We start from the raw sequence: 24,129 nt of genomic DNA, 5'->3' as shown, positions 1-24,129 counted from the left end.
CGGCTGAGAATGCAGGAGGCCCTCGTCCGGGCCCAGGTCTTCTGCTGCCCCAACCCCAGACCGCCCAGGGAAGGGGGCAGGACACGGCCCAGGACTGCTAGGGTTGGGCCTTTTAGAGCCACTCACCGTCCAGAAAGCACCACTTGGGGGACAGTTTCTGGCATGTCAGGGACTTGGCTCCAGCACCTTCAGGCTCCTGTTGAGAGAAGCAAAGGCCGGGGCTGGGTGGAAACAGAACCTGGAGCAGGAGAGAGCAGCACCGGGCAGGCCCGTCCCCTCCCCTCACCTGCTGGAGCCTCTCAATGTGGGCGCGGCACAGCTCCAGGTCACTGTCTCCTGGGACCACCACAGTGCCCAGTGGCACGGCTGGAGGACAGAGCAGGTCGTCAGCAGCTGGCTGCACCCCAGCGCCCTGCCCTCAGAGGACTCAGCGGCCCCTCAGTGCTCCCCCAGCCCTGCTGTCACTCACAGGCCTCCTTGAGCTGCTCCTTGTCGTAATGCAGGGCCTCGTAGTCATGCATGCTGACCCTGCTCACCTGGATCCGCAGCTGCTCAGGTACTGGCTGCTGGCTGAGGGCAGGGGCAGCAAGAGGGGACTCGGCAAGGGCCCAGCTCGAGCACCAAACCAAGAGTCCCCTCCCAGCTGCCCTGGGGCACAGGGACTGGTAGCCCCCTTTTCAGCTGGGGAAACCAAGGCTCAACGAGGGGCAGAGTCTGGCCTTGGGCCCAGGGCACGTGGAGGCTGCAGGGGCACGTACTCGCTATGCAGGGGGGTGGCACTGCGCCGCTTGACCTTCTGCACCATGGTGGCCTGGTTGCGCAGGGCGATGTGAATGCGCGAAGCGGCCAGTTTGCAGGGTTCGCCATCCACCTGCACCGGGATGGCCTTGGACGTGGTGAGCACCACCTCACGGCACTGCGTCAGCCGCTCGCCGTGCCCGCCCACCTGCAGCGCTGCCTGTGAGCACAGAAGGCTCAGGTCAGGGGCCAGGGCGGGATGCTGGGACCTCAAGCCCTGCTCCTGCCAGGGACACTGTGGCCAGAGAACAGAGTGACCCCGATGGAATGCGGAGGGAGGAGGAGGCCCCAACAGAAGGGAAGGTGTGGGCAAGACCGAGACACACGCAATGAGGGTGACTCCCCAGTCAGACGGGCTTGATGAAAGTAGCCTCCCAGACGTAGAGACTGAAAGACACTCTGAAGTCAGAGAGAGGAGGAGACCGGGAGCCCCCAGTCAGAGAAGGGACGTTTGGTGACCCCCACTTCCACCTTGGAACCGTGCTTGTGAGCACTATAGGCCCAGGCCAGGCACGAAATGGAGCCGGGGCCTCAGGCAGGCCCCACGCTGGCCCACTCACCAGGGACGTCATGGTGAAGCCGATGACTTCGAGGTAGCCATCATCATGCCGCTGGGGCTCGAAGTCATGGTGCTCCCCAGGGTGGCCCCAGGGCATGGTGCCTGCGCAGTACCTGAAGGGACGGCAGCGGCGGGCTTCAGAGGACAGTCTCGCAGGATGGGGACAGCTGGACCCACGCACAGCCCTCCCATCCTCACCTGGGGATGTTCAGGAAAACAATGCACTGGGGTTTCAGGTCCTGAATCTTGGGGGTCAGGTCAGTTCCGTCACACTGGAGGCAGGGACAGGGGAGGGGGTTGGGGTACACGCGTGGTGCCAAGGCAGCTTCCCTCCCGGCAGGGCCTGCCTCTCTGCCTGCCGGCTCGGCCCACTCACCACCACGCGGATGTGCTTGGCCAAGTCCTTGGAACTGCCCATCAGAAAGTCGGAGAAGGCTGTCTGTGGGAGACAGAGGCGTCAGCATCTGGTGACAGGGACCTTCCCTCACCACTGCCTGATGGGGCTCCTGGGGCCTGGCACACACAGGTGGGCTAGCGGCGTGGCTGGTGGAATAGGTGGGCATGGGAAGGGGGTGTTGCTGGGCTGGCAGACTCCAAACTCACCCCGGCGTAGAACATCTTATTCCGAAAGCGGCTATTGAATTTCTCTGGGTTGGCCTCTGAGTGGCAACAAGAAACGGGAGATAGTTACTCGGGGGCTGCTGGGGCTTCCCAGGCTGGGGCGGGGAGGGAGGGCTGGGAGCGAACGCCTTTTACGAACGCCTTTTACTGGTCGTGGTAAGGTCTGACCCTCCTGCGTCCCTCCCTCCCCAGCCTCCCAAAGCCTCAGCAAGAGCTTGCCAACCTCGAGACTCATGAAACTCCAGGGTGACGTGGGCATCAAAGCCCAGGCTGAAGTAGTTGTTGAAGACGTCCAACGGTAGCTGGAAAAACATCAAGGGACCAGCATGAGGGTTGGGCCTCACGGACACCTCCCCGATCCAGGCCCAGGGGCACGGTGCTTGCTCAGCCCACGCGTTTTCAGAGGCCTTTCCCACACAGTTAACACGATCCCCTAGAAAGCTCTTCCCCAGCCTCCCTGCCCACCTCAGGATCTGCCCTTTCGGCTCCTCTAAGTGTCCTGTACACAAGAGCACCCCCCACTCTGCTGGCACCCATTTCCTCGGCTTTCCTTCCCCCACAACGCTTCCCCGATGTGCCATATTCTGTAGGAGTCCACAAGTGGGGGCTTTGTCACGTTCACTGCTGGCAGGAGCCTGGCAGGTAGCAGGCACTCAGCAAGTATTTGCCGAGCGGCTGAATAACTACTATCTTGTGAGGCTCTGAGGACCACAATTCCCACCGTACAGAAGAAGAAGCCAAAGTCTGAAGAGATGAAGAGACTCCCCATGATCCCAGAACCAGCAAGTGTGCAAGTGGGGCCCAGCCCCGGTCTCCTGGGAATGCCAGACACTGAGGTGTGGCGCGGCCCCCCGTACATGGCCCCGGCCGACCTACCCGGTCCGTGGCGCCCTCGTCACGCTCCTCGGGCCCTGCTTCCGGGTTGGGCTCTACATGGAGGTCCCAGCGGTCCAGCTGCACCACGTTCCCCTCCTCCACGTGGGACAGGATCTTAGACACGGGCTCATCAGTGTAGCCCTGGTGGAAGGAAACAGAAAGTGAGCCCCTCCCCCACCACACAGCCCACCCCTGCGGCCCCACCTCCGGTGGGCTCTTACCCCGCCCCAGTTGAGGGTGCGGGCCAAGTCATTGCCAGTGCCCAGGGGCAGGATGGCAACAGGCGGTGGCGGTTTTAAGCGCAGCTGGTCCAGGGTAGAGAGGATCCAGCCGACCTGGAGGGGGCATGGCAGAAGAGGCCAGGTCAGGCCAGCCAGGCCCAGGCGCAGGTCCAGGCCGGCTGGGGAGAGGAGGGGGCAGCTCACCGTGCCATCGCCCCCGCACGCCAGGATCCGCAGGTTGTGCACTTTGCGGTACATCTCCAGCCTGGGGTGGGAAGACAGGGACGGGGTAAGGGTACATGGGACGGGCCCTGAGCGCCAAGCAGACCCTCATCACTGTCCCCACAGACACGTGGCAGGTACTTACGCCTCCTTGGGGCCTCCCTGGCTCAGGTCAAAGACTTGTCGGGGATTGAGATACCACAGGAATGACTGGATAATCTTAGCGCCCTGTGAGGGACGGGGAGGAGGCAGTCAGGGGTGGTGGGCTGAGGTGGGGGGCAGGCAGGGAGAAGGCTGTGGCTGTGGGAACCAGGCCTAATAGGGGTGAGGGGCAGAGACAGGGTTAGATTTTTCTCAGGATCCCTGCGAAGGAGGGATGGGGCAGAAGCCTGAAATGGAACCTGGAACAGCTGTGGGGTGGGAGAGCCTGACCCCATGCCTCCCCTCAGGCTCTCTGTGAAGCAGGAAGGCTGTGCGCACCTGGTTGCCCCCACTCTTGGGGTTCACAAACACCAGCAGGGGCTTCATGAGGGGGGACGGGGTGGGCCTGATGATGAAGGGTCTCCAGCGGCCCTCCTAGGAGACAGAAATCCCGTAAGTCTCCTTCCTGTCCTGGAGGACCCTACCCCATGCTCAGCGGTGCCCCTGGGGGCCCCTCACGTACCACCTCTGGATCAGACCTTAGGGTGGGCCTGGCCATAGTGAAGCAAGTTGGGTCTGACCTCCCACCCTCCTCAGGGCTCTAGAGCCCAAAGTGACCCAACAAAGGCGGAACCAGCCTGTTTCTTCCTGTCCCCTCCAGCTGTCCACCCGGCCCCAGGTCGAACCTCGGGCCCTTTCTTGCTGGATTTCCTCTTGAAGGATGCTCTCTTTTTCTTCTTGCTGGCCTTGAGGGTGTTCTGCATGGGAAGCAGGGGGATTAGTAGCATGGGGTGGCTGGCAGGCCCCAAGTGCATAGGAGGTGTCAAGGGTACAGGCAGGACTCACCTGGGGCCTGCGGGCACGGAGGATCCAGGTGGGCGGGATGACCACGGCAGCGTGGACCCCCAGGGAGCAGGGTTCCTCGATCTGCTGCAGCATGAAGCAGGATACCTTGCTGTGGTACTGGGGGGAGGGGGTGGTGGCTGAGCTGGGCCGAGCTGTGGCCTGGGACCCCAGCGCAGCCCAGCACGGGGGACGGCCTTAGGGGCCAGGGCAGGCACCACTCACTGCTTGCTTGCACCAGGAGCAGCTGATGGCCACAATCTCCTTGCTATGGAAGGTGAACTTCTGCTGGAAGCCCTAGGGTAGAGAGGGTGGTTGGGGCACCAGGGGCCAGGTCCGGAGAGGTACTCTTAGCCCCTCTTATGTTGCCAACCTCTCTCCGCCCAAGGAAATTGGGCACATTTTTAAAAATTAAAAAAAGAAAAATCTATCAGAAAGCCCCTAGAGCAGGGAGGCTCAGCCGGGGGCCTGTGACTCTGAAGTTAATTGCAAAGTTTTGGGTGTGCACACGTGACCTGCTGGAGGGCGGCCACAGCTAACTCTGGCTTGACTCAGATCCCCTCCTTCCTGACCCCAAACCCGGCCAGGCCCCCTGGGCTGCTCTGTCCCAAAGTCCTTTGTGCTTCTTTATAGTACCTGTGACCGTCCTTCCCTTGTGCATTCCACAGACATTTATCGAGGGCCCACCCCCTGCGTGCCAGACGCTGTGCCAAGCACTGAGAGTCAATGGAAGAAAGGGGGACAGGGGTCCCTAGCCCTCTCAGAGCCTACACTTTCTGAGGGAGACAGACAAGAAGCAGACAATCAATGAGTGAACAAAACCACCACAGCCCGTGCTCAGGAAGACCGCAGTGGTCTGTCTTAGAGCCATACCCTCCTCCAGGAGGGCAGGAACCCAATGCCCAGCTCAGCGCTCGGCACCCAACAGGCGCTCAACGAACGCCTGCTGAGTTAACAACTGAGTAAGGCGACACGATTCTCAGAGGGTGCGCTCACGACCTCAAAGCTGTCAGGACACACTGCACTAGAAGAAACCCTTCCTCCGTGCTGTCCTGCTTGGCCCGGAGACCGAGGTGTTTTGGAACTGACTGGGCACCGCAGCCGGGCTTACAGTGAGCCCTGAGACTCTGCATTCTGGGGACACAGGCAGTGATGGTCAGGCCACACTGGACACACAGTATAGGACTTGGGGGCCGCAGGGCCCAGGTCCAGTGGGCAGCAGGCTGGTTGATATCCTTGGGCAGGGCCTCTCACCTTCCCACAGTGCCGACACTTGCCATCTTGGCGTCGCCTGTGTACCCAGTGGTGCCGCACGAAGGTTGGCTGGTGGAAGAGGAGAGAAACATCATTGGAGTTAGTGAGAGGTGGAGGGAACAAAATCCCCGAGCACGGCCTGCACCCCTTCATACATCAGTGATGAAGGTGGGGGCTGCAGGAAGGTCTCTGAGGTCTTGTGTGTGAGGGGAAGGGGCTGAAGACTTCTTTTTGTGGCCTGGAGCACAGCTACGTCTCCAAGGAGGGACAGTGCTAGGAGGCATGTGGTGCCTCACCCGGTCTGCAGTCAGGGCCAGCCAGGCTTTCCCCTCTGAGACCTTCTCAGAGCCTCATCCTTTGCACCTCCCTGGGCCCCAGAGCAGCCTAGAAGGTGCTGAGCCCCCTAGTGGCAGTTGGGGGACACTGCACAAAGGTCCACTTGGGGTCTCCTTGCCCCTAAACTACCGTGGGCACATACCTCACGGACATTCCTGGAGCCTGATTCACGGAAGGACGGCTTACAGCGGAAATTTATCTGTGAAAGATGGCAATGACCACAAAACGTCAGAATCTCCCTTTGGGGTCAGGCATATGGCCGACCGCTGCAGGAAAGGGTCACTCAGAGTCATCCCCACAAGGTAGGGAGGGATAGCCCCAACTCATCCCGGGGGGGCCCTCAGAACATGAGATGCAGCCTCTCAGAAGCCCTCCTGAGAACCAGAAGGAAGCTTTCCCTTCTCTGCCCAGTATTTTGGGATTGGGGAGAGACTGGGCCTTTACTGTCCGTCTCCCCCACCTGGACGGCACCATGGTTTCCTTCTCCATATTTTTCCTCAACCTCCAACACTCCCAACCTAGGCACCTGCAGGCACCCCGGTCCTGGCCGCAGACTTGTGCTGACTGGTCTCTGGAGAGAGACCTCTAGCTAATTTGTGGAACTCTGGTTTGATTTTCACTTTAGAGGATGGTGATGGGTCTATAACACCTGGGGCTGCATTTGTTTCTCTTTTCCTAACTGTCCCCTTTAGACTTAGCAAAGTCATAGAGAAGCCTTATCCTACGAATCAGACGCTGGGTAGCCTGGTCTGTGCCATTCCCAGTCCAGCTGCTTTCCTGTATGCTACGCTGCTACCTGGGGGCGCTGACTGGCTGTGGCAGCCCTCCCACCCTCTGCCTGGATCCTCCCACCAGCATTCCGGCTACCTCCCTCTAGAAGCACGGGGCCCAGACATGCCCCCAGCTGCAGAAACACCATGGACAATGGACTTTGGGGAAAGGTCTCCACAGTAGGGGTGTGTAGGGGACAGAGCCTGGCTTTGGGGTTACATACACAAAACGGAGCCAGCCACAACTGAGTCATGAAGCTTCAGCAAGGCAACGAATGCCCCCTTCTAAGTCAGCCACAACTGAGTCATGAAGCTTCAGCAAGGCAACGAATGCCCCCTTCTAAGTGTTAGATTAGATACTGATAAAATGGTGTCATGGGATCATTCATTAATTCATCCTGTCGACTAACAGTCAATGCACCCCACTCTGCCAGGCTTGTTCTGGGCAGTGGGGATACAGCAGCTACTATACAGGGAAACCAGGATTCAAATGCAGGCATTTCAGCTCCAGGGTCCTTGGCTCTTCACCACCACAGGCACTGGGCTCTCGCTGGCAGGCAATGCTTGTGTAACACGACTATGCACGTGCAGACACACGTGTGAGCTCTGAGGGCTTCAGCACCTGCAGGGCAGGGGCAGGAAAGGCTGAGCAACTACACTCACCTTCTCCAGCTGCTCAATGCAGGGGGTGTGCACCACGATCTTGCAGGCTGCACACTTTCTCCGGGACACTGACTTCTGCTGTAGGAAAGAGAGAACCCCTGAGGCACCAGGTAACTCCACCCTGGATGCTGCTCCAGGGCAGGTAGAGCAATCCTTGCATTTGCCCCAGCACAACTGCCCTCTGTGTGCACCGGGAACCCCCACTATTGGCTCCTGGCATCAGGACACAGCTGCCATTCCTCTCACCATCCTTGCGCAGCCCACAGCAGGGGCGCTCAGGTTCCCACCTTCCTCTGGAAGGGTTACAGCCCTCCAGCCAGCAGGGGTCGGCCTACAGGCGCCTAGAGCCGGACCCACCACCAGGGGGCAGCATGCCGCACAGCGCACTCACCAGCATCTTAGCTACACAGTACTGCTCTCCAACATAGCAGAAGTCCCCCGACACGTTGGTCTCGAACCAGATGTGCTCCCCATATGTCGCGGACTCCTAGACAGTGGGACGAACATGCTTAGTGCACACCTGCCACCCACATCACCAGTCAGGCCCCACCCTGACCTACCAACCCTCTCTCCCCCAAGATAAACTTGCTCCAGCCACCATGATCTACTTTGCTCCATCCTGTTTTCCCCATTGTCCTTACTATTGAAGGCTTGGTGCAAACATGGCCACACCAGGAGGTCTGCCCTGACCCCACAGGCTCCTCTCGCATCTTCCCACAGTACCTCCACCCCCAACTGCTGCCGTGGCCCACAGCCCAGCAGGGGCTGGTACCCATGTGCCCTTCAGCACCCAGCCACTCACACTCCAGTCCACAGTGCTCCGGATATGCCGCTCTGGCTCGCTGCACGGGGCCCCTGGAGCCGGAGGAGGCGGTGCCAGGTGCTGGAGGCCCGACTTGGTGATGGCTTTCCTACAGAAAAGGAGACAGCTGAGGCCAGCTGAGCACTTGGAAACTCTGCTCCTTACCCCATCACTTGGGACCTCTGCCCTCACTATGACCCCAACCCAAGGCCAAGATAGGGATAGCAATAGGGAGGGAGGGTAGAGGGCCCCTTCTAGCAGCCCAAGATTCAGAGGATTCCTTCGGGAGGCTCAGCCCTCCTCACAGCCCTTCCCGGTGTGCTGCTCTGGTGCAGGGAGCCCTCAGGCCAAGCAGAGCCTCAAGGCCCTTCCTCTCGGCCAGCCCCCTTGGAGGCCACACCACTCGCCCTGCCGGCCACAGCTATACCTACGCAAGCAGGGCGCTCCAGGCCTGGGGTCCGGCCGACTTGCGCCGTAGGGCTACCTGGCGCCTGCGGGACAGCGGGCGCACGCGGGCGGGCATCATGGGGCCAGCTGAGGCACCTGAGGCTCTTTCGCCCCCAGGGCCAGGATGCTGGCCTGAGGGCCGCTGCTGGCTGAGGCGCCGATAGTAACCCTGCAGGCCCCAGAGGGCGCAGTCATACACCCTGTCAGCAGGGAGCAGGTGGGAGGAGCCTCGGCGCAGGCATCGGGGCACAGGCAGCAGGGGCCGTGTGCCCAGGTGTGGGGTTGGCCCTGGTCTAGTGGTGCTTCGCTGGATGGCACTCAGTGCTGCAACTGTCACATCCTCCTCTTGGACCCCCTCCTCCTTCTCCTCCTCCTCCTCACTCATGTCCACAAGCCTGGTCAACAGCAGGGGTGCGCCCAGAAGTTGGGCCCCAACAGTGGCAGGCTGTGGGGTGGGCACCTCATCCACGGTGAAGCGGGGGTTGCAGGCAGGGGGCGCGGTGCTGGATCGGCGGCGGGTGCCCCGGGGCCGCATCCCACAGCCCAGGAGGCAGCCCTGGAGCTGTGCGCTGGAGCGGCGCCTCTGTGTTAGCGAGGAAGAGGCCTGCCCGGCAGGGGAGCGGCGCCGCGCCTTGCCCGTGGGCAGCCCCACGCTGCTGGGCCGCCGCTGCCCCTCTCCAGGGCCTGGGGACTTCCGCTGGAAGTGTCTCCTAAAAAAAGTCTCCATGCAGGGGCGGGCCGGTGGCTGTTGGCACAGAGACCAGGGAGCCCACATTTACCACTGCTGGAAGCACTGGCGCTCTCCCCAGTTACACCTCTAGGCTGCCCCCGGAGTAGTGCAGGAGGGGGATTCCAGCTACCCATCCCCAGTCCCGTCCAGGCACCATAATCCACCAAGTCCTGGCCTAAAGGACTTCGATTCTTGCCTGAAGCTGACGGAAAAGAAAAAAGGAAACTGGAAGGTGCATCCTGGGTTCCAGTTCAGAGTTGACCTAGACAGACTGAGGGGCCGAAGTCAAGGGTTTCCCTCCTCGGGCCCTTTCTTTTATTTCCACCAACATGAGGCAGGTTAGATTTAATGTCCGTTCCTGGAACATGGCACAAACCACGCCATGGTAATAAAACAAGGCTCTCTGAAAAGAAACTCAATCTTGATAAGACCCCTGACTCTCTCAGCCCCATTCTTGGGACCAGGCTGAGTGGCACCTAGAAACAGAGAGGGTCTGACATATATGCCTTAGGGATCAAAGGACCCTGGGGAAACAAGGCCCTCAGAGAACTGGAGAGGCAGCTGCACAGGGAGAGAAGCCACCCTAGAGGGACTTTGCATAGGAAGCGACAAGAGGCCTGAGCCAAGAGAAAAGCCTTCTGGATTCTGGTGTGCGCGTGTCTCTGTGTCTCTGCGGGGCCGAAGATAAGAACTTTTCTGGAACTAGACTGTTCTCTCTCACCCGTCTGAAGAGGTCCAGTATGGACACCATCCCACGTGTGAAAGTATTGGGTGACGTCTGAAAACCTTCCCAGCTCTGCCACCGACAGTGCCTGTGCACTGCGCTTTGTCCTAGGGGCCAGTGCTACCGGTAGAAGCCACAAGTCTCACAATTCCAAATACTGAGCTGCCCTGAGCCGCCTCCAGGGAGGCAGGACCCTTGGAGACCAGCCTTGCTCAAATCATTCTCCCATGACCTGTTCTAAGCACACGTTCCCCTTCCTCCACCAGCTCACCTGCTCCTGCCACCTCTTCTTCACAGGCCACTGGGGTCACCTGCACCCTTTTCTCTCGTCAACAGTGGGAGAAGGGCAGAAGCCTGGCACGCTGGTCAGGTGAGAGTCAGTTCTACCTGAAGGCAAAGCCTACACTGCAGAGATCAGGTGGGGAGTCGAGTCTTTCCTCTTGGACTAGGAGGCTGAGACTGAGGTGGGATAGGTAGGGAAGGTGACCATCATAAGAACCATTTAACGGTTCTATTTACTGAACACCTACTATGCGACAGGCCCTGGGCTAGGCACTTTCATTTACCATCTTATCTGATCCCCGCTATAACCCTGTGAGGCAAAAAGAATGAATGGCTCTATTGCAGAGATGACAAAACTGGGGCTTCCAGAGGCGCAGTAATATGCCCAAGGTCACACGGCTGGTCAGTGGCAGAACTGGGACCTGAACCCTGGTGGGCCTGACGTGGGGTCTGCTCTGCACCCAGGAAGAGGAACTTGAAGGCCCAGCTGCCCACTGCTGCCAGGGCATTGGCTTGCCAGCACTCCCCCAGGGTGTCAGCTTTCTCTGCCCGTCTGGTCAGGCCGCCCTGTGACAGCTGCCCAGCCTGGAGAAGATTAGTCACCCGGACACACCGCCTGATGCTAGTGTCACCCAGAAAACAAAAGGCCACAGTCAGTGGTGGGGGGAGGTGCTGCAGGCACTTCGTGGGTGGCGCTGAGCGCTGGGCCCTGCCTGCTGCCCCAGACCCACCCTGACGAGAGGCCAGGAGGAAGCGGTCACCTGCACAGCCCATTTCATGACAGGGGGCAGCTTCCAGCGCTCCCACGGTGCTCTGGCCCACATATTGCCAGCAGCCCCAGTCCACATCTGCCCAGAGTATCCTCCGCTGCCTGACGGTGCAGTCACTCCAAGTGGGGAACAAAGCAGGCCGGGCCAGTGTGTGACCATGTGCTACGCTGTCCTTTCACAGGCCTCAGTTTCCTTATTTGTCCAAGGAGGCTGATTTGACATTTTATTATAAGCTCTCTGGCCAGGAACCCAAGCCTCTGTGTTTCCAATGTCCCCTCCCCCCAGTCGCTGTGCTTCCTGTTCCTCTGGTCTCCATAGAAACCTCTGTCCTCTGGTCAGCAATTGCCTGACTCCTGACTTCCTATCTCTGCTGAGGCTTCTCCTGGGTCTGGTCAGAGCCCAGCCTGGCCTCAGGCCTGTCCCAGCCTTCTCCCTGCTTGGACCTTGAGCCTTTTCCCACAGCACAGCTCTGAGCAGTAGCTTCTTTTCACCTCACACTGTGTTACCTTCTACATACTACCGCAAAGTACGAAGTATGTGTAAAGGTCACTGGAGGAGGCCCCACAGGGTTCTCACACCAACCACAGAGCAAACAAAATAGGCTGCCCCTCAGCCTCCTGGTGGGGGGCCTGGGGAAGCCTGTCACACCCAGAGGAACAGGATGGGAAAAAACTCATGGCCCCATCAACCTCTGGCTGGCTGCTGGGGGCCCAGGGAGGACAAAGGATACTAGGGAGAGACATGCATGCTAGTGCTGGCCACGTACCCCTGATGAACAGCAGCGAGTGTGGCGGTGGGCAGCTGCCAGTGTGGGTGAGCAGCCTGAGTGCCCCAGCTAGGACGGACAGGACACCTGACCCCGCAGCCCAGACTCTCCCACACTCTATGTTAGTTTCAAGTAGAAAAGCCCGAAGGCTTTGAAATCCTGCATCTACCATTGCTTTCCTGGGCTGATCAACTAACGTTGAGTCTTGATGCTCTCGTCTGCAAAATGGGGATGATACCACCTCGTTCAGAAGGTTGGCATAAGGGACATTCTGATGAGATGATGGTATAAAGTACCTGACGCTATGATACCTGGCAGAAAGTAAGGGCATGGCGGGCCCTACGCCCACAGCAAACACCAGGTGTGTGGATCATACCACCTCCTGAGGTTTGACTCTGCCCATGGCGGGAGTGGGAACCCAGAAAGGGAAGCAGGAGTACCTAGAGTGGCCACCACCCACCTCATGAGGAACAGAGCCTGGCAGCCAGAGCCACCTGGGTGTCTGCTCATGCCATGAGGAATGTCCTCTGCCCCTCGTACCAGGCCTGGCCCACAGGGACACCTCTGCCTCCAGAGGTGCTCGCCCAGGATTCCCTGTGGGATTCGGCCAGAGTCGCCAATCTATGCGGTGGTCAGGGCCCCACTCCCAGCAGCTCCAGAGCGAGGGCCTGGAGCTGCCTCCCCTGGAGGCTGCTGCTTAGAAGCCACGTCTGGCTGCTCTGCTCCCAGGCGGGGACACTGGAAGGGAGGCCTGCCTGAGGGCTGGTGAGGCAGGGTCCCATCTTCCCCACGGTCTTTAGTCACTAAGGTGGATCCTACGCCAACAAAACAAACAAACAAAAATGCACAGTGGGGAGCAGATGGGCCTGCATGGTACAGGAGGTGACCAGGCCAGTAATGTTTACCTCCACTGGGTCTGCGCTGGCTGGGGGCAGGAGGCCCACCTACCCTTTTCTTTTCCCTTTCCCTTTCCTTTTCTATCAGTTTCAGGAGACTCTTCTAGGGATGGTGGTGCCTGGGCCCTCCCCATCCACCCCTCCCCAGACCCACCCAGACAGATACAGGAGGGAGGAAGCAGAAGGCAAGGAAGGGTGGGGGAGCCCCCTTTGACCTGATCTGGAAGGCAGGATTGCAGGCAGGAGGTGGGTGAGCGGATGGGGGCTGGGGTCCCTATGGGCAGGCGAGCCCCAGGGTCTGGCTCCAGCTCCAGGCTGCCGGCCTCTGGCTGAGCAACTCCTAGTTTGGAGAGTGAGCTGCTGTGGCGGCTCCTCTGCCCCCTCCCCCCCTCCTCCCCCAGCCTGACAGCCGTTATGAAAATAACCTGATTGGTAACCGACTGCACTTCCTCTCCCAGCGGCCGCTCCTGGCCCTGCAGCAAGCAGGCGGGTAAGCGCACACGCGCATACATGCACACATGCACACACGTACACACCGCACGCACGAGCCTTGCCTTCTGGCTCCTCTTCCCAAAGTCCCTGAGCCAAGCTGAGCGAGAGCCCACTAGCCTTCCCTCCACCTGGCACCCGTTACAGGGCAGCCCCTGCCTCAGCGCTGGGATGGTGTGTGGGGGGAAGGTCTGGGGAGGGCGAAGTGAAGGTCGGGCCCGCTCCCCTTCTGGCCATCTAACGCCTTCTCACACCCACTGAACAGGTTTCCTGGGGTCTGGGGAAAGCGTCTGAGATAGCTAACTACTGGCTCCAGACAAACCAACCACAAAAATAAACATCTATCGAAGGTTTCACAACTTACAAAGCTCTTTTTACAAGCATTATCAGACAGGAGGCTTAGAATTCCCCTGGTCCTGGCTACACCAACAGGGCGTCAGTGGCTCGTGGAGACTGGACCAGTGACAGCCCACAGCTCAGAAGTGGCTGAGTCCGGACTCCCGATCCTGGGTCTCCCAGCCCTGCCGAGGGGGCCTGTCACAGCTGCCCTGGCTTGTGTCCAGGACAGACAATCTCACACACCCATCTTGCCCAGAATGCCACCGCAACCCCCCTACCCCCCTACCGCTCGTGACCCGCTCATGACACACCTGGCTCCCTAGGGTCTAGATAGCAGCTCCCAAACTTCCTGGTCCCAGGACCCCCTTATATACTCTTAAAATTATTGAAGAGCTCAAGAAGGTTTTGTTTATGCAGATTATAGCTATTAAATTTACCATATTAGAAATTAAAACCGAGAAATGTTTAAAATATTTATTCGTTTAAAAACAATAAGGCAATTGCATGTTAATATAAATAACATCCTTTTATGAAAAAATAAACTATATTTTCTAAAACAAAAAAATAGTGAGAAGGGTGCCTTGTTTTAATTTTTGCGCATCTTTTTAATGTCTGCCTCAACAGAAGACAGCCAGATTATCCTACCTGCCTCTGCCGTCGGTCTGTTGACATGTTATTTTGGTTGCAGTATATGAAGAAAATTCTGCCTCACACTGACATGTAGTTAGAAGAGGAAGGAGTATTTTCATAGCCTTTCCAGGCAATTACGGATATTCTTCTTTGCTACTACACCAAAATATGACAAGTAGTAGTTTCTTAAAGGTTAGTTAGTGGCTATGTAGAATCTGAAACCACACTAGTAAGTGACCTTTTCACTGGTCTATCTTGAATTTTGCATTTTGTAACATGAGGCATAGGTCATTGGAAAATCAAATTGGTTTACTGAGTTATGCAGATGTTCCAAATGCTGACACATTTTATTATGTAGCATCAAAAAAAAAAAAAATCACACTTGCTAACATCCCTACTGATCTCATTAGAAAACTCATTTTAAGTTCTGGGAAGCTGTCAGCTTCTAGGCAGCGGATATAAGGTTTCAAAAATTATAATTTTCCCTCAAAAGCTCAAATTTTACCATTAGCAACAAACACTGCTACTGTTTTTGAAGTGACAATCTCCCTTCAATCCTTTTGAGCAAATGTCTGCCAAGCACCCAAGTCGGAAGAGTTCTGTCTGTCACGTGTTCTTTCAAGTTAAAATGGTGTTCCTTAAAAAAACTGACTAGTACAGCTTGCAACTCAGTTGCAAAAGTGCTTTTCAGTACACCCACCATAGTTTGGAATGCCTTACGTACACATATGTCACATGTAATATTTAAAAAGATATATACTCAAGGATCTAGGCTTTATAAAATGAATACTTTCTATTGCATTTGTTGTTGTTGTTGTTGTGAGTATGGAGTGAAGAGTACAACGCTACTAGCTTGTGTTGGGGTCCCTGCCTTGATCTGTGCTGAGGTTCCAGCAGTTTTACCCACCACTACTTCTGCACCATCAGTACAAATATCAACACGGTGAAAAGGACACACACCCAGGGAAGCTCTGAAAGTATTATTACGAAAATAGTTTTGATCTCACCAATCCCCTGAAAGGGTCTAGCCGTCCCCACCCCAGGACCATACTTTGGGAACCACTGATTCAGAATGAATTCCAAACCCTCCCGCCTGGCGTATGTGGCTTCTGCAGTGTGGCACTAACACGGCCTCCTATTCCTTGACACAGACCCTTGCTTCTAACCCAGCTAACCTAGTCTGTCCCTGTCTAGCTATGCCCAGGCTCACTGCTGTGTCCCTGCACATGGCCTACCTTCTGCCTAGAATACTGGCCTCCTTCCCCACCTCATAGCAAAACCCCACCTGCTCACAGCTGCTCCAGCCAAGAATATGTCCCTCCCACTGGTAATTTCACACCATCCATTTGGCTCCTCTGCCACTGGACCCATGGAAGTCCTGATTCTTTCAGATCCATGTGCCTCATTCCTCCCTCCCTCCCACCAGACCACAAGCGCCCACAGGGCCAGTGGCCAGGCCTCGTGCATCTGGGCATGCCCGCCAGGGTGCCTGGCAGTGAGTCCAGTGTTTATTGCTGACCAGCTCAGGAGGAAGGAACAGGGAATTCCATGGAGGGGCCAGAGCCGTAAGGAAAGAAAAGGGCTTCTTCCACCTTGGGTAGCACACCCAAAGGCTGACCACAAGGCCCAGACTGGCTCAGACCACTTCTCTTTGTTGGGCATAAGAGTATGGCAACAGCTTTTGTTTTAACAGCTACCTTCCTCTTCTCTCCGAAGGCCCCGAAGAATGACAGCGAAGGCCCCTTTCTGGGCTGGGTGCCACTGCCACTCCATCTCTCCACAGCTTTCCTTATGAAACCTGGACAGCAGGATCTGGTGATGTGAAGTGAGGACGGTGGGCAAGGAGGGGAAAGGAGGGGCTGCCCTTAGACGCCTGGGGGCTGGTCCAGGACCAGAGCTCTGAACTTGCTGAAACATCCCATTTTTCCTTCAAGTCCTGAGTCCCTGTCTCAGGGTCTGGCTCCTGGTAGGCCCTGGAGAACTGTTTGTGGAATGAATAACTGACTCATTCTTTTAGAGCAGAAGTGTCCAAACTTTTTTCAACGTTTTTCACCAAGGGCCATATGCGGTAAAATACATAAACAGCCGGGCCACTCACTCGAGGTGAAGTACGTATTGCCTCACCTGGTTTATTTAAGTAAACTAAATATATTTTTGGAATTTGCTGCGGGCCAATTAAAAATGGATTGTGGGCCGCAGTTTGGACACCACTGTTTTAGAGCCTCCCCTCCAAGCCATCCTCCCACTGCTACCAGAATTCATTCTAAAGCGTCTATTTACCCTTGATTGGCTCTCTATTGTCAGCTGAGCAAAATGCAAAGACCTGGGCCTTGGCTTCCTCTCCCATCTCCCTTTCGTACCTTTTATATTTTATTTGACATATAACTCACTCTGTGCCAGACTGTTCTAAGAGTTTTACAAATATTAACTCATTTAATTTTATAAAAATAGTATTATCCCATTTTACAGATGAGGAAACTGAGGCACAAGAGATAAAATAACTTGCCTGTGGTCATGCAGCTAGTAAGTGGCAGAGCTGGGATTCCAACCCAGGAGTCTGCTCCAGGTCCATGCTCTCAGCCCCTCCTCTCACTCTCGAACTCTAGCTGCTTCTGTCAAACAAGCCTGTGGGTTTGTGTCTGTGCATTTGGCACCTGATAGTCTCTCTACCTGCAATACCATTCCCCTGTTCCCTTTTACTGCTTAGTGACTGTGCCTTCATCTACTTCCTCTCATCTTTTCAGAATTGGCTCAGACATCGGCTCTGCTGGAAAGTTCTCCCCAGCCCCCTTTCCCAAAGGGTTAGCTGCTCCCACGCTCCCGGCTCTGGCCCTCTTAGTTATTCTGGGCCATCAGTGTGCTGGTTTACAAGTCTATATCCCCCACCAGACTGGGAGCCCCTGGGGGCCGTTTATTGCTGGTAATTGCATCCCCAAGGTCTAGGAACGCCAGAAGTAGTTTGAAGAGTGAATGGAGGGAAAAGTGAATGGTCCAGGCTCAGCCTCATGGATCAAGCTGAGAGGAAAGGGCTTCAGGCCGGCACAGTGACCCAGCAGCTGGCCAGCTCCTGAGGCCTTCCTGCCAGCAGCGGTGGACAAGCTGCTGGTTTGGGCTGAGCTGTGTCTCAGAGGCACACTGAAACCGATCCCTGATGGGAACGCTGATACGCCTCCCTCTGAGTCTCCCAACCCACTGCTGGGAGTGTCACAAACCCTCTGCTGGCCGCCATGTCCCTCTCCTCTTGTGACCAGTTCCTCGGGTTGCCTTCTCCTGTGTCTACAGCAGGTTCCCAGTCCCCATCTGCCACGAGCAGCATTCTCCCTCATTCCTCATACAAAATTTACTCACCCTCTGAAACTTCTGATTACGTTGCCCCCTCCTCCACCCCCTAGAAGATCTTCTCATAATCAGCTGTCAGCCCCTGGGGCTCCACCCTGCCCCCGAAGCTTCCATGCACCTCACAGGGGTTTTTTCCTGCCGCTGAGGCAGAAACTGTGACTAAAATCTCTCTGAGTGGTCTTTCCCAAGGATTTGGACTCAAAGGTCCAGACAGGTTTTGCCTCTGATCAGTTTTATGACCTCAAGCTAAGTCTCTCTTACCCTGTCTGAGCCTCAATTTCCTCATCTGATAAATGGGGGTAACCCCACTTGTCTTCCTTGTGGAAGCTTGAAAGAGAAAGCGTTTGTTCATGGTAACCAATTCCTCAGTTTACCAAAACTTTGAAGAAAGAAAACAACTCCAGCGGCCTAAAAGTGAGGACCACCAAAAATGAGCTGCAGAGCAACCTGGCAACTCCCTAAGCTGAAGCTACCCCGCCCTGTCTGTAACCCAGCACAGGTGGAGGGAACGAGCAGGGAGGTGTGCACCAGACCGGCTCTGAAGGCTTTTGCTTGCAAGGGCCAAAAACTGCCAAAAACCTAAATGGCCATCGACAGGATATGGGCAAAATAAGCTGTTGTGCAGTTACCAAAAGGAACAGTACATGGCAGTTAAAATGGGTTCACTCGAGCTGGTTTCAAGACGGTTAAATGTCCAAAATAATATGGATGGAAAAAACCTAAACTCAGGACATGTACAGTATATCATTTAAATAAAACGCAAAAACCATACAAAGTAGTACTATACGTTGTTCTGCACACATACCTATGTAGGGAAAAATTTTAAAACAGGAATGTGAATACAAACACCAGAGTCAGGACTGTGATTTCCTTTGGGGAGAGAGACCTGGGGCCTCCAGCTCTATCTAAAGCAAATACGCCATAACGGGAAGATTTGAGCAAGCTAAGTGGTGGTGTTCCATTATTCTGTAGGCTTTTCTAATTGTAAAATATTTAATGCTTTAAAACAATATCCTTTAAAACAATTTTTAAAAAAAGATTCCCAGGGGGACATTTCTCTGAGGTTGCCCTGGGTCTTCCATGGATGGCATGGAACCCCGAGTGCGTTCCTCACACTGTGTCATAGGAGGAACCCCACGTCCGTGGGGCCGGAAGGAAGGTCTCCACCTAAAGGGTACCTTCCAGAGGAGGACGAGCGGGGAGCAGGTTGTGTCAGTGGTGTGTCTGTGTGGGCTGGGGAGCAGGAACCAGCTTGCCCCCTTTCACAACCACCCCCGCCTCAGGAAAATGTCAGCAAGCTGGGGAAGGGGGTGGAGAGACAGGCAAGCTGTGAACCTGAGAGATGCTGGGGCGTGGGCGAGCAGGCCCAGGCTCCCAGACAGTTATTTTGGCGTGTGCTGTGATTGGGCTCAGCCCTGCCAGGCGAGAGGCCTCTCTGTGGGAGCTCTGCCTTGGGGCTCTGCCAGGAGCGAGGGGGAGGGGGCCTCCCCCTGTCCTCAGACCTCTCACCAAGAGGTGCTGGGTCCAAATAAGGCCCAGTGTGCTGTGCTCTCCTCCTAAGCACCTCTCCCCGGGCCTGAGGCCACCCACTGGGCCCAGGGTGGTATCAGGGGCTCCTTTAAACACATCCAGCGAATCTTTTGCTCCCTGTTGTGACAGCAAGATAAAAGGTCACAGGCTTGCCCTCCCCTCCAGATGCAGCCAGGGAGCCACAGGACAACTGCTTACAACCCCAGCCTCCCTACTCAAGGGTCTCCCCAGCCGAGCCTTGCCCGCCCTGAAGTTAGGGTCCTGGTGGCAGCTCTCCCTCAGGGTCCAGGAGCAGATTGCTTCATGGATCTTACTCCACTCCTACATGATACAAAAATCTTTCACTCAACTGCGCGGAGCCCTCAAACCCCTCTCAGGCTCCACCAGCTTGGGGATGGGAAGAAAGAATGGAAGAAAAGAGTGCTAGTAAGTAGGGCAGCCTGCTGTTGTGAAAAGATCCTTGGGCTTGGGCCCCAGTGAGAGCTGTGTGATCCTGGCCCCTGAGCTCTCTGAGCCTTGGTTTCTCCTCTATAAAATGGGAATAAAACCAACTGCAAGGTTGTTGTGATTACATGTAATTGATGGATTTATAAGCTTCTGGCAACTATTAACTGCCAAAGAAAGATGAGCTGGTACATCACTCACCTGGATGCAGGGGGATGCAGGGGGGAGGGTGGGAGTGCCCATCTCAGCCTCCTCCTCCTCTCCCTGGGCCACAGAGCCCTTGGTCGAACTCAAACCTGCTCTTCGCCACCTAACCTCATCTCTGGTGTCTCAGCCAAGGAAGGAGGCAAAAAGAAACGATGGCAGAATGATAGCTCCTCAAGGGCATTTGGCCACTGCTCTGAAATGGCCTTCCAAGGCTCCGACCTGTAACCCAGCGCCAGCCAGGCCCTGGGCTGAGCAGCACAGGGGGTGGGGCTGACACAGAAGCAGCAAGGAGTGCTTGGCACCACCCAGAAGTGCACCCTGCTAATCCCACCCAGGAACAAAGCGAGCTGGTGAGCCTAGATGCAGGCACAGCGGTTCGCCCTCCTTACCCACACTGCCCCTGGCCCGGTGCTGACTGAGAGAACTGCTCAGCTGGCTGCAGCCGCCTCCGGGAGAGGCGGAGGGCAGGGTGAAAGGTGCCAGATGAGAATTTCTCAGAGAGCACAGAAGGCTTTGGGCGACCTGTGATGTGGCACAAACTGACATGACCCTGGACTTAGGGGACCAGCACTGGAGCCCCAGATAACCCCCTAGCTAGCTGTGAGACCGTGGCCCAGTCAAGGACACCCCACTGGGCCTCAGTCTTCAGGAGGAGGCGGGGTGGGGATGGGCGATGTGGAAGCTCACGCTCTACCTGCCTTCTGCCACATTCTGATTGGCTCCATCCACCCTGGCAGCCAGAGTATCAGGTAACTCACCAGTAGGAGGTGTCTATGGGTCCACCCACAGCAGGTCTTCGGTGCAAGTAGACTAGCAGGAAGAATTTCTCCTCATCTGCCCTCCCCACAATGGTGGCTGTCGCCCCCTTGTGTCGGTCGAGGATACTGCAGGGCAAGTTCCCTCAGCTTCCGGACCATGCAACTCTCTTTGGCCTTCGTCGGGGTACAGGGACCCAACCTCTGCTTCTCCTAGGATCCAGCGCAGGTCAAGCCTCAGGGCTAGGGTACCCACTCCCCTCCTCCTCTGCTTGGGTGGTGACTGGGGAATTGGAGGGCTCCAGGCAGCCAAGGGGGGCAGGCCTGTTTTTCTCTCTCTCCTCGCCACCCCAGCTGCCCCGGGCCTAGGCTTTTTCTGACTAGGGTCATTCAGTCTTTCTTCTGTCCCTGCCTGGGAGGAACCCACCCTTGTGCTCTCTTTTTTGAGAGTCCTGGGTGGTTCTGCATCCTGAAATTTGATCTTTCCAGAGTGTGGCATGGAGGGAAACTGACAAGAGTTACCCATCTCCTCCTGGACCTGTGAGCCAGAGGCTCTGGTGGGTGTGTGGCAGCAGAGGGAACACTGAGAGAGGCCTACCCCAATTTTCTACCTTGGTCAGCTCCACACTGGCACAGGACGTGGTTTAGGAACAGGCCGAGTTAGGTGAACTAATGCACAGTTCAGCCCACTCAGCCCACTGACGTCCCTATTTCTTCCGAAACTGGTGGACACCCAGAGACTGTCTTGCACTCCCTTCCCTTGGCTACCAGGGCTGCTCCCAGTTTTAGCCTGAGCAAGACAAACCACTCAAAGAGGTTCCTTTTGTGCCAGATATGCCGGCACCATGGACAGGGATTCTCGTCTCTGAGCACCCCTCAACACGTCCCTCCCAGTCATGGCAAAACCACCCCAAACCTGGCTGCTTCTGCTCAGGCTGCCTCGTGGGCACCCTCAGCCAGCCTGGAGTCTGGGACCGAGCTCACTTGGGGCCATATGGCGTCACCTCTAAATGGGACCTATTGTTTCAAACTTGTTCCACAGGTGCATTTCCTGACCTCCGGAAACTAATGACTTTGAGCACTAATGAGGGGCAGGGGTGGCAGAGTCAGCGTTCAGGCTCCCAGGGCTCTGCAGGCCGAGGTACCCTCTGTCTAGATGTGTAAAGTGCCAGGGAATTTCTGATGCCCCTGGAGTGCAACAAGGCCAAAGGATAAGCGAGTCTTCCCTCCACTCCTGACTGACCATTTCTTAGACCAGCAGAATCTGAATGGTAAGGACAGAGGAAAAGCCAGCCGATCTGGGGCTAGGGCAGGGTCTGTACATCCTCATCCAGGAGGGGGCGGATGGATCCCAAGCGAGGACAGGTGAGGCTGAATGGAGCTGGGGAGAATCATGACTCACCTTTGTGTCTTATGGGGCTAACAACGAGGAGAAGGCAAACTGCTCCCCAGATTCCAAGAAGGTAAAGCCAGTTGTGGGGGGCTGAGGTGGGCTTTAAGGAAAAGCCTCTTGAGGAAGATGCCAAACAGGCTGCCATTCAGAGACTGTTCTACCTGACTGGACCATCACTGCCCTTCAAGTCCACAGCAGAGTGTGCTGATTACAGAACGCTCACTGAGCCAAGACCCGGATGCAGACTTCTCAACACGGCTTCAGCAGCCACCATCAACCTATGTTATCCTCTGCTAGCCACTGTCGATTCACTCATCAGGACCCTCAGCCCCAGGGTCTGAGGTGTGCATGGGAGGGATGGGGAGCAGGGCGGGGGGAGAGAAATGCAGAGGGTGGACACCCAACAAGGTTAAGAATGAACACGGAGCCTGGGGAAAAGATGGAGGGGTGGCTTCAGCTGGAACACTGGGGACTTTCACCTGAGACTGGCAACCAGGAAAGGTGGCAGGACCAAAGAAACAGCATTAAAGGGGCAGTGCCCAGGGCAGGTGCACTGTTCCAAATGTTAGTCCCTGCTCCCTCCAATCAAAGCAAGGGGCAGGAAGGCAGCCCCAATGGCATCTGATTCTCTGAGCTCCCAGGCCTGTCAGGGGAAAGTCTTTTCCCCTATTGCCCTCTCCCTGACTCTACTGGGTTTTCCAAATATATTCATTTCTGAATGCCCCACTGCCCCAGCATAGGGTTACTACGCAAGGGACACTCCCTACGTGCTTCCAGAGATGCTGTTTGACTTTCTTCTCATTAAGCATCCTATCGGATCACTTAGCATCCCCATTACATAGTGAAGTAATACTATGGTTGGCAGACTTGGTAGAACATTAGAAACACTTGGAAGCTGTAGAAAACGTCCAGCCCCACCTCCAGACCCGATGAGTCACACATGCCAAGGGTAAGATCTAGGAATCTGTACTTCCTAAAGCTCCACAGGTCATTGTGATGTTCTGTTTGGGAAGCTGGTATCGAGAAAGGGATGTGGGGTTTGGAATCAGACTAGAGTTCCAACTCCATCTCTGCCTCTTACTTGTTATGTGACTCTGCGCAAACTACTTATAGTTTTTGAGCCTGTGTTTTTCTCATCTATAAAAATGGAGAAATAACACTTGTCCTGCTTGTTTAGAGAATTACGTACAGGTACTTGTTGGTTCTCTTGTTTCTTGTTCTTCCTCCTGAATGCGCCCAAGGTTCATCCCTACAGGCACAAACCTGTGCCTTTCAGAAGAGGCACAGTCACAGGTCAGAATGGCCTAACACTTGGTACCCTGTGGGCAGGGACAGGAAGCCTTTGGCGGAGCCCCTCCCTCCCCCGCTGAAGCCTGTGAACACTGGAGGCTACATCCTGCAGAGCTGAGTGTAAACTGTTCCATCTTGCAGGGCTGTGGGTGACAAAACAGCCGTACTGGAAGATTTGCTCCCTGCCCTGTTTTATATGACACTGAAGCCTGCGTGGGTCACAGAGCCTACGGAGCTCCACTTGCCAGTGTGAGGACCCAAACCCCTGGGTGTGCTTGGCAGCAGTGCAGGTGCAAAGAGCAGGGCGCTGGTTAGGGTAAGGCAAGCAGAGGGCATAGGTCAGCATCATAGGAACGCCAACCGGCAAAACAGGAGAAAAGCGCCCATGTTATTGGTGGCAAAGTCTACCTTGGGAAGGAACAAGGTAAAGCTCAGAGGGGCCAAATGCTAGGAAACCTGGGCAACTGAAGAAAAGTGAGAGGGAGGCCTTGGGCAGACTCCCAAGTGGTCAGAGTCCAGTCTGAGTTGGTTCTGGGGTCCTTAGCTGATTGGCTGGCTGCAAGCTTCTCCACCACTGGAGGGCAGGAGGCAGTCAGGAGAAAGTCCAGGGAGCCAGGTGGGGTTACTCCTGGGCTCCACCTTTCCTCACCTTACACCAGGGCTGCAGTGGCAGGAAAGCGGTTCCCAGCCAATTCAGCACACATGCCATGAGCTGCCTGCACTCAATCTTTCCACACCCTCCCCCCAGTTCCTCAGCAAGGTCCTGGTCAAAGCCCTGTCACAGGCACAAGATGGTGACATTTGGCGTGCTGGGGGAGGGGGCAAGATGAAGCCTGAAGAGTCAGCACAGATTCCAGACTGCAGCCCACACCATCCCTTTCCCAACAAGGGAAGGACTGGAAGGCAGGAGTGGGAGAGACGCCTACTGCCGAGAAGAGGCAGAGGCTGGGGTCTCCCTGCTAATTAAGAACACTGTCGGACAGGTGGCCAGG

The 24,129-nt window shown here is 56.2% G+C and overlaps 1 protein-coding gene across 9 annotated transcripts in view; it reads right to left on the bottom strand.

The window, feature by feature from the left end:
* The window catches only part of DGKZ (diacylglycerol kinase zeta), a 41,034-nt gene that overhangs the window by 4,049 nt on the left and 12,856 nt on the right, over window positions 1–24,129 (bottom strand). For 3 of the 9 annotated variants that reach the window (XM_019743626.3, XM_074336298.2, XM_019743628.3), the window contains exons 2-23: window positions 8,107–8,215; window positions 7,696–7,791; window positions 7,305–7,379; window positions 6,014–6,070; window positions 5,536–5,604; window positions 4,507–4,578; window positions 4,285–4,401; window positions 4,125–4,196; window positions 3,778–3,873; window positions 3,443–3,525; window positions 3,280–3,340; window positions 3,076–3,189; window positions 2,855–2,995; window positions 2,202–2,280; window positions 1,961–2,016; window positions 1,734–1,796; window positions 1,556–1,629; window positions 1,359–1,470; window positions 759–958; window positions 470–570; window positions 287–366; window positions 127–196 (exon numbers count right to left, since the gene is read on the bottom strand). In XM_019743626.3, the coding sequence (XP_019599185.2) occupies window positions 127–196; window positions 287–366; window positions 470–570; window positions 759–958; window positions 1,359–1,470; window positions 1,556–1,629; window positions 1,734–1,796; window positions 1,961–2,016; window positions 2,202–2,280; window positions 2,855–2,995; window positions 3,076–3,189; window positions 3,280–3,340; window positions 3,443–3,525; window positions 3,778–3,873; window positions 4,125–4,196; window positions 4,285–4,401; window positions 4,507–4,578; window positions 5,536–5,604; window positions 6,014–6,070; window positions 7,305–7,379; window positions 7,696–7,791; window positions 8,107–8,215 (1,997 nt within the window). Of the gene's footprint in view, window positions 1–126; window positions 197–286; window positions 367–469; window positions 571–758; window positions 959–1,358; window positions 1,471–1,555; window positions 1,630–1,733; window positions 1,797–1,960; window positions 2,017–2,201; window positions 2,281–2,854; window positions 2,996–3,075; window positions 3,190–3,279; window positions 3,341–3,442; window positions 3,526–3,777; window positions 3,874–4,124; window positions 4,197–4,284; window positions 4,402–4,506; window positions 4,579–5,535; window positions 5,605–6,013; window positions 6,071–7,304; window positions 7,383–7,695; window positions 7,792–8,106; window positions 8,216–8,537; window positions 10,257–12,936; window positions 13,083–24,129 lie in introns of those variants that run through there. The other 6 variants (XM_019743625.3, XM_019743629.3, XM_019743627.3 and 3 more) reach the window with 4 other exon arrangements.

Source organism: Rhinolophus sinicus, chromosome 14 (genome assembly GCF_057876585.1).
Source record: "Rhinolophus sinicus isolate RSI-liver-muscle chromosome 14, RSI-T2T, whole genome shotgun sequence".
Taxonomy (NCBI): Eukaryota; Metazoa; Chordata; class Mammalia; order Chiroptera; family Rhinolophidae; genus Rhinolophus; species Rhinolophus sinicus.
Note: the sequence above shows the minus strand (reverse complement) of the source record. Positions and strands in the feature narration are given on the sequence as shown.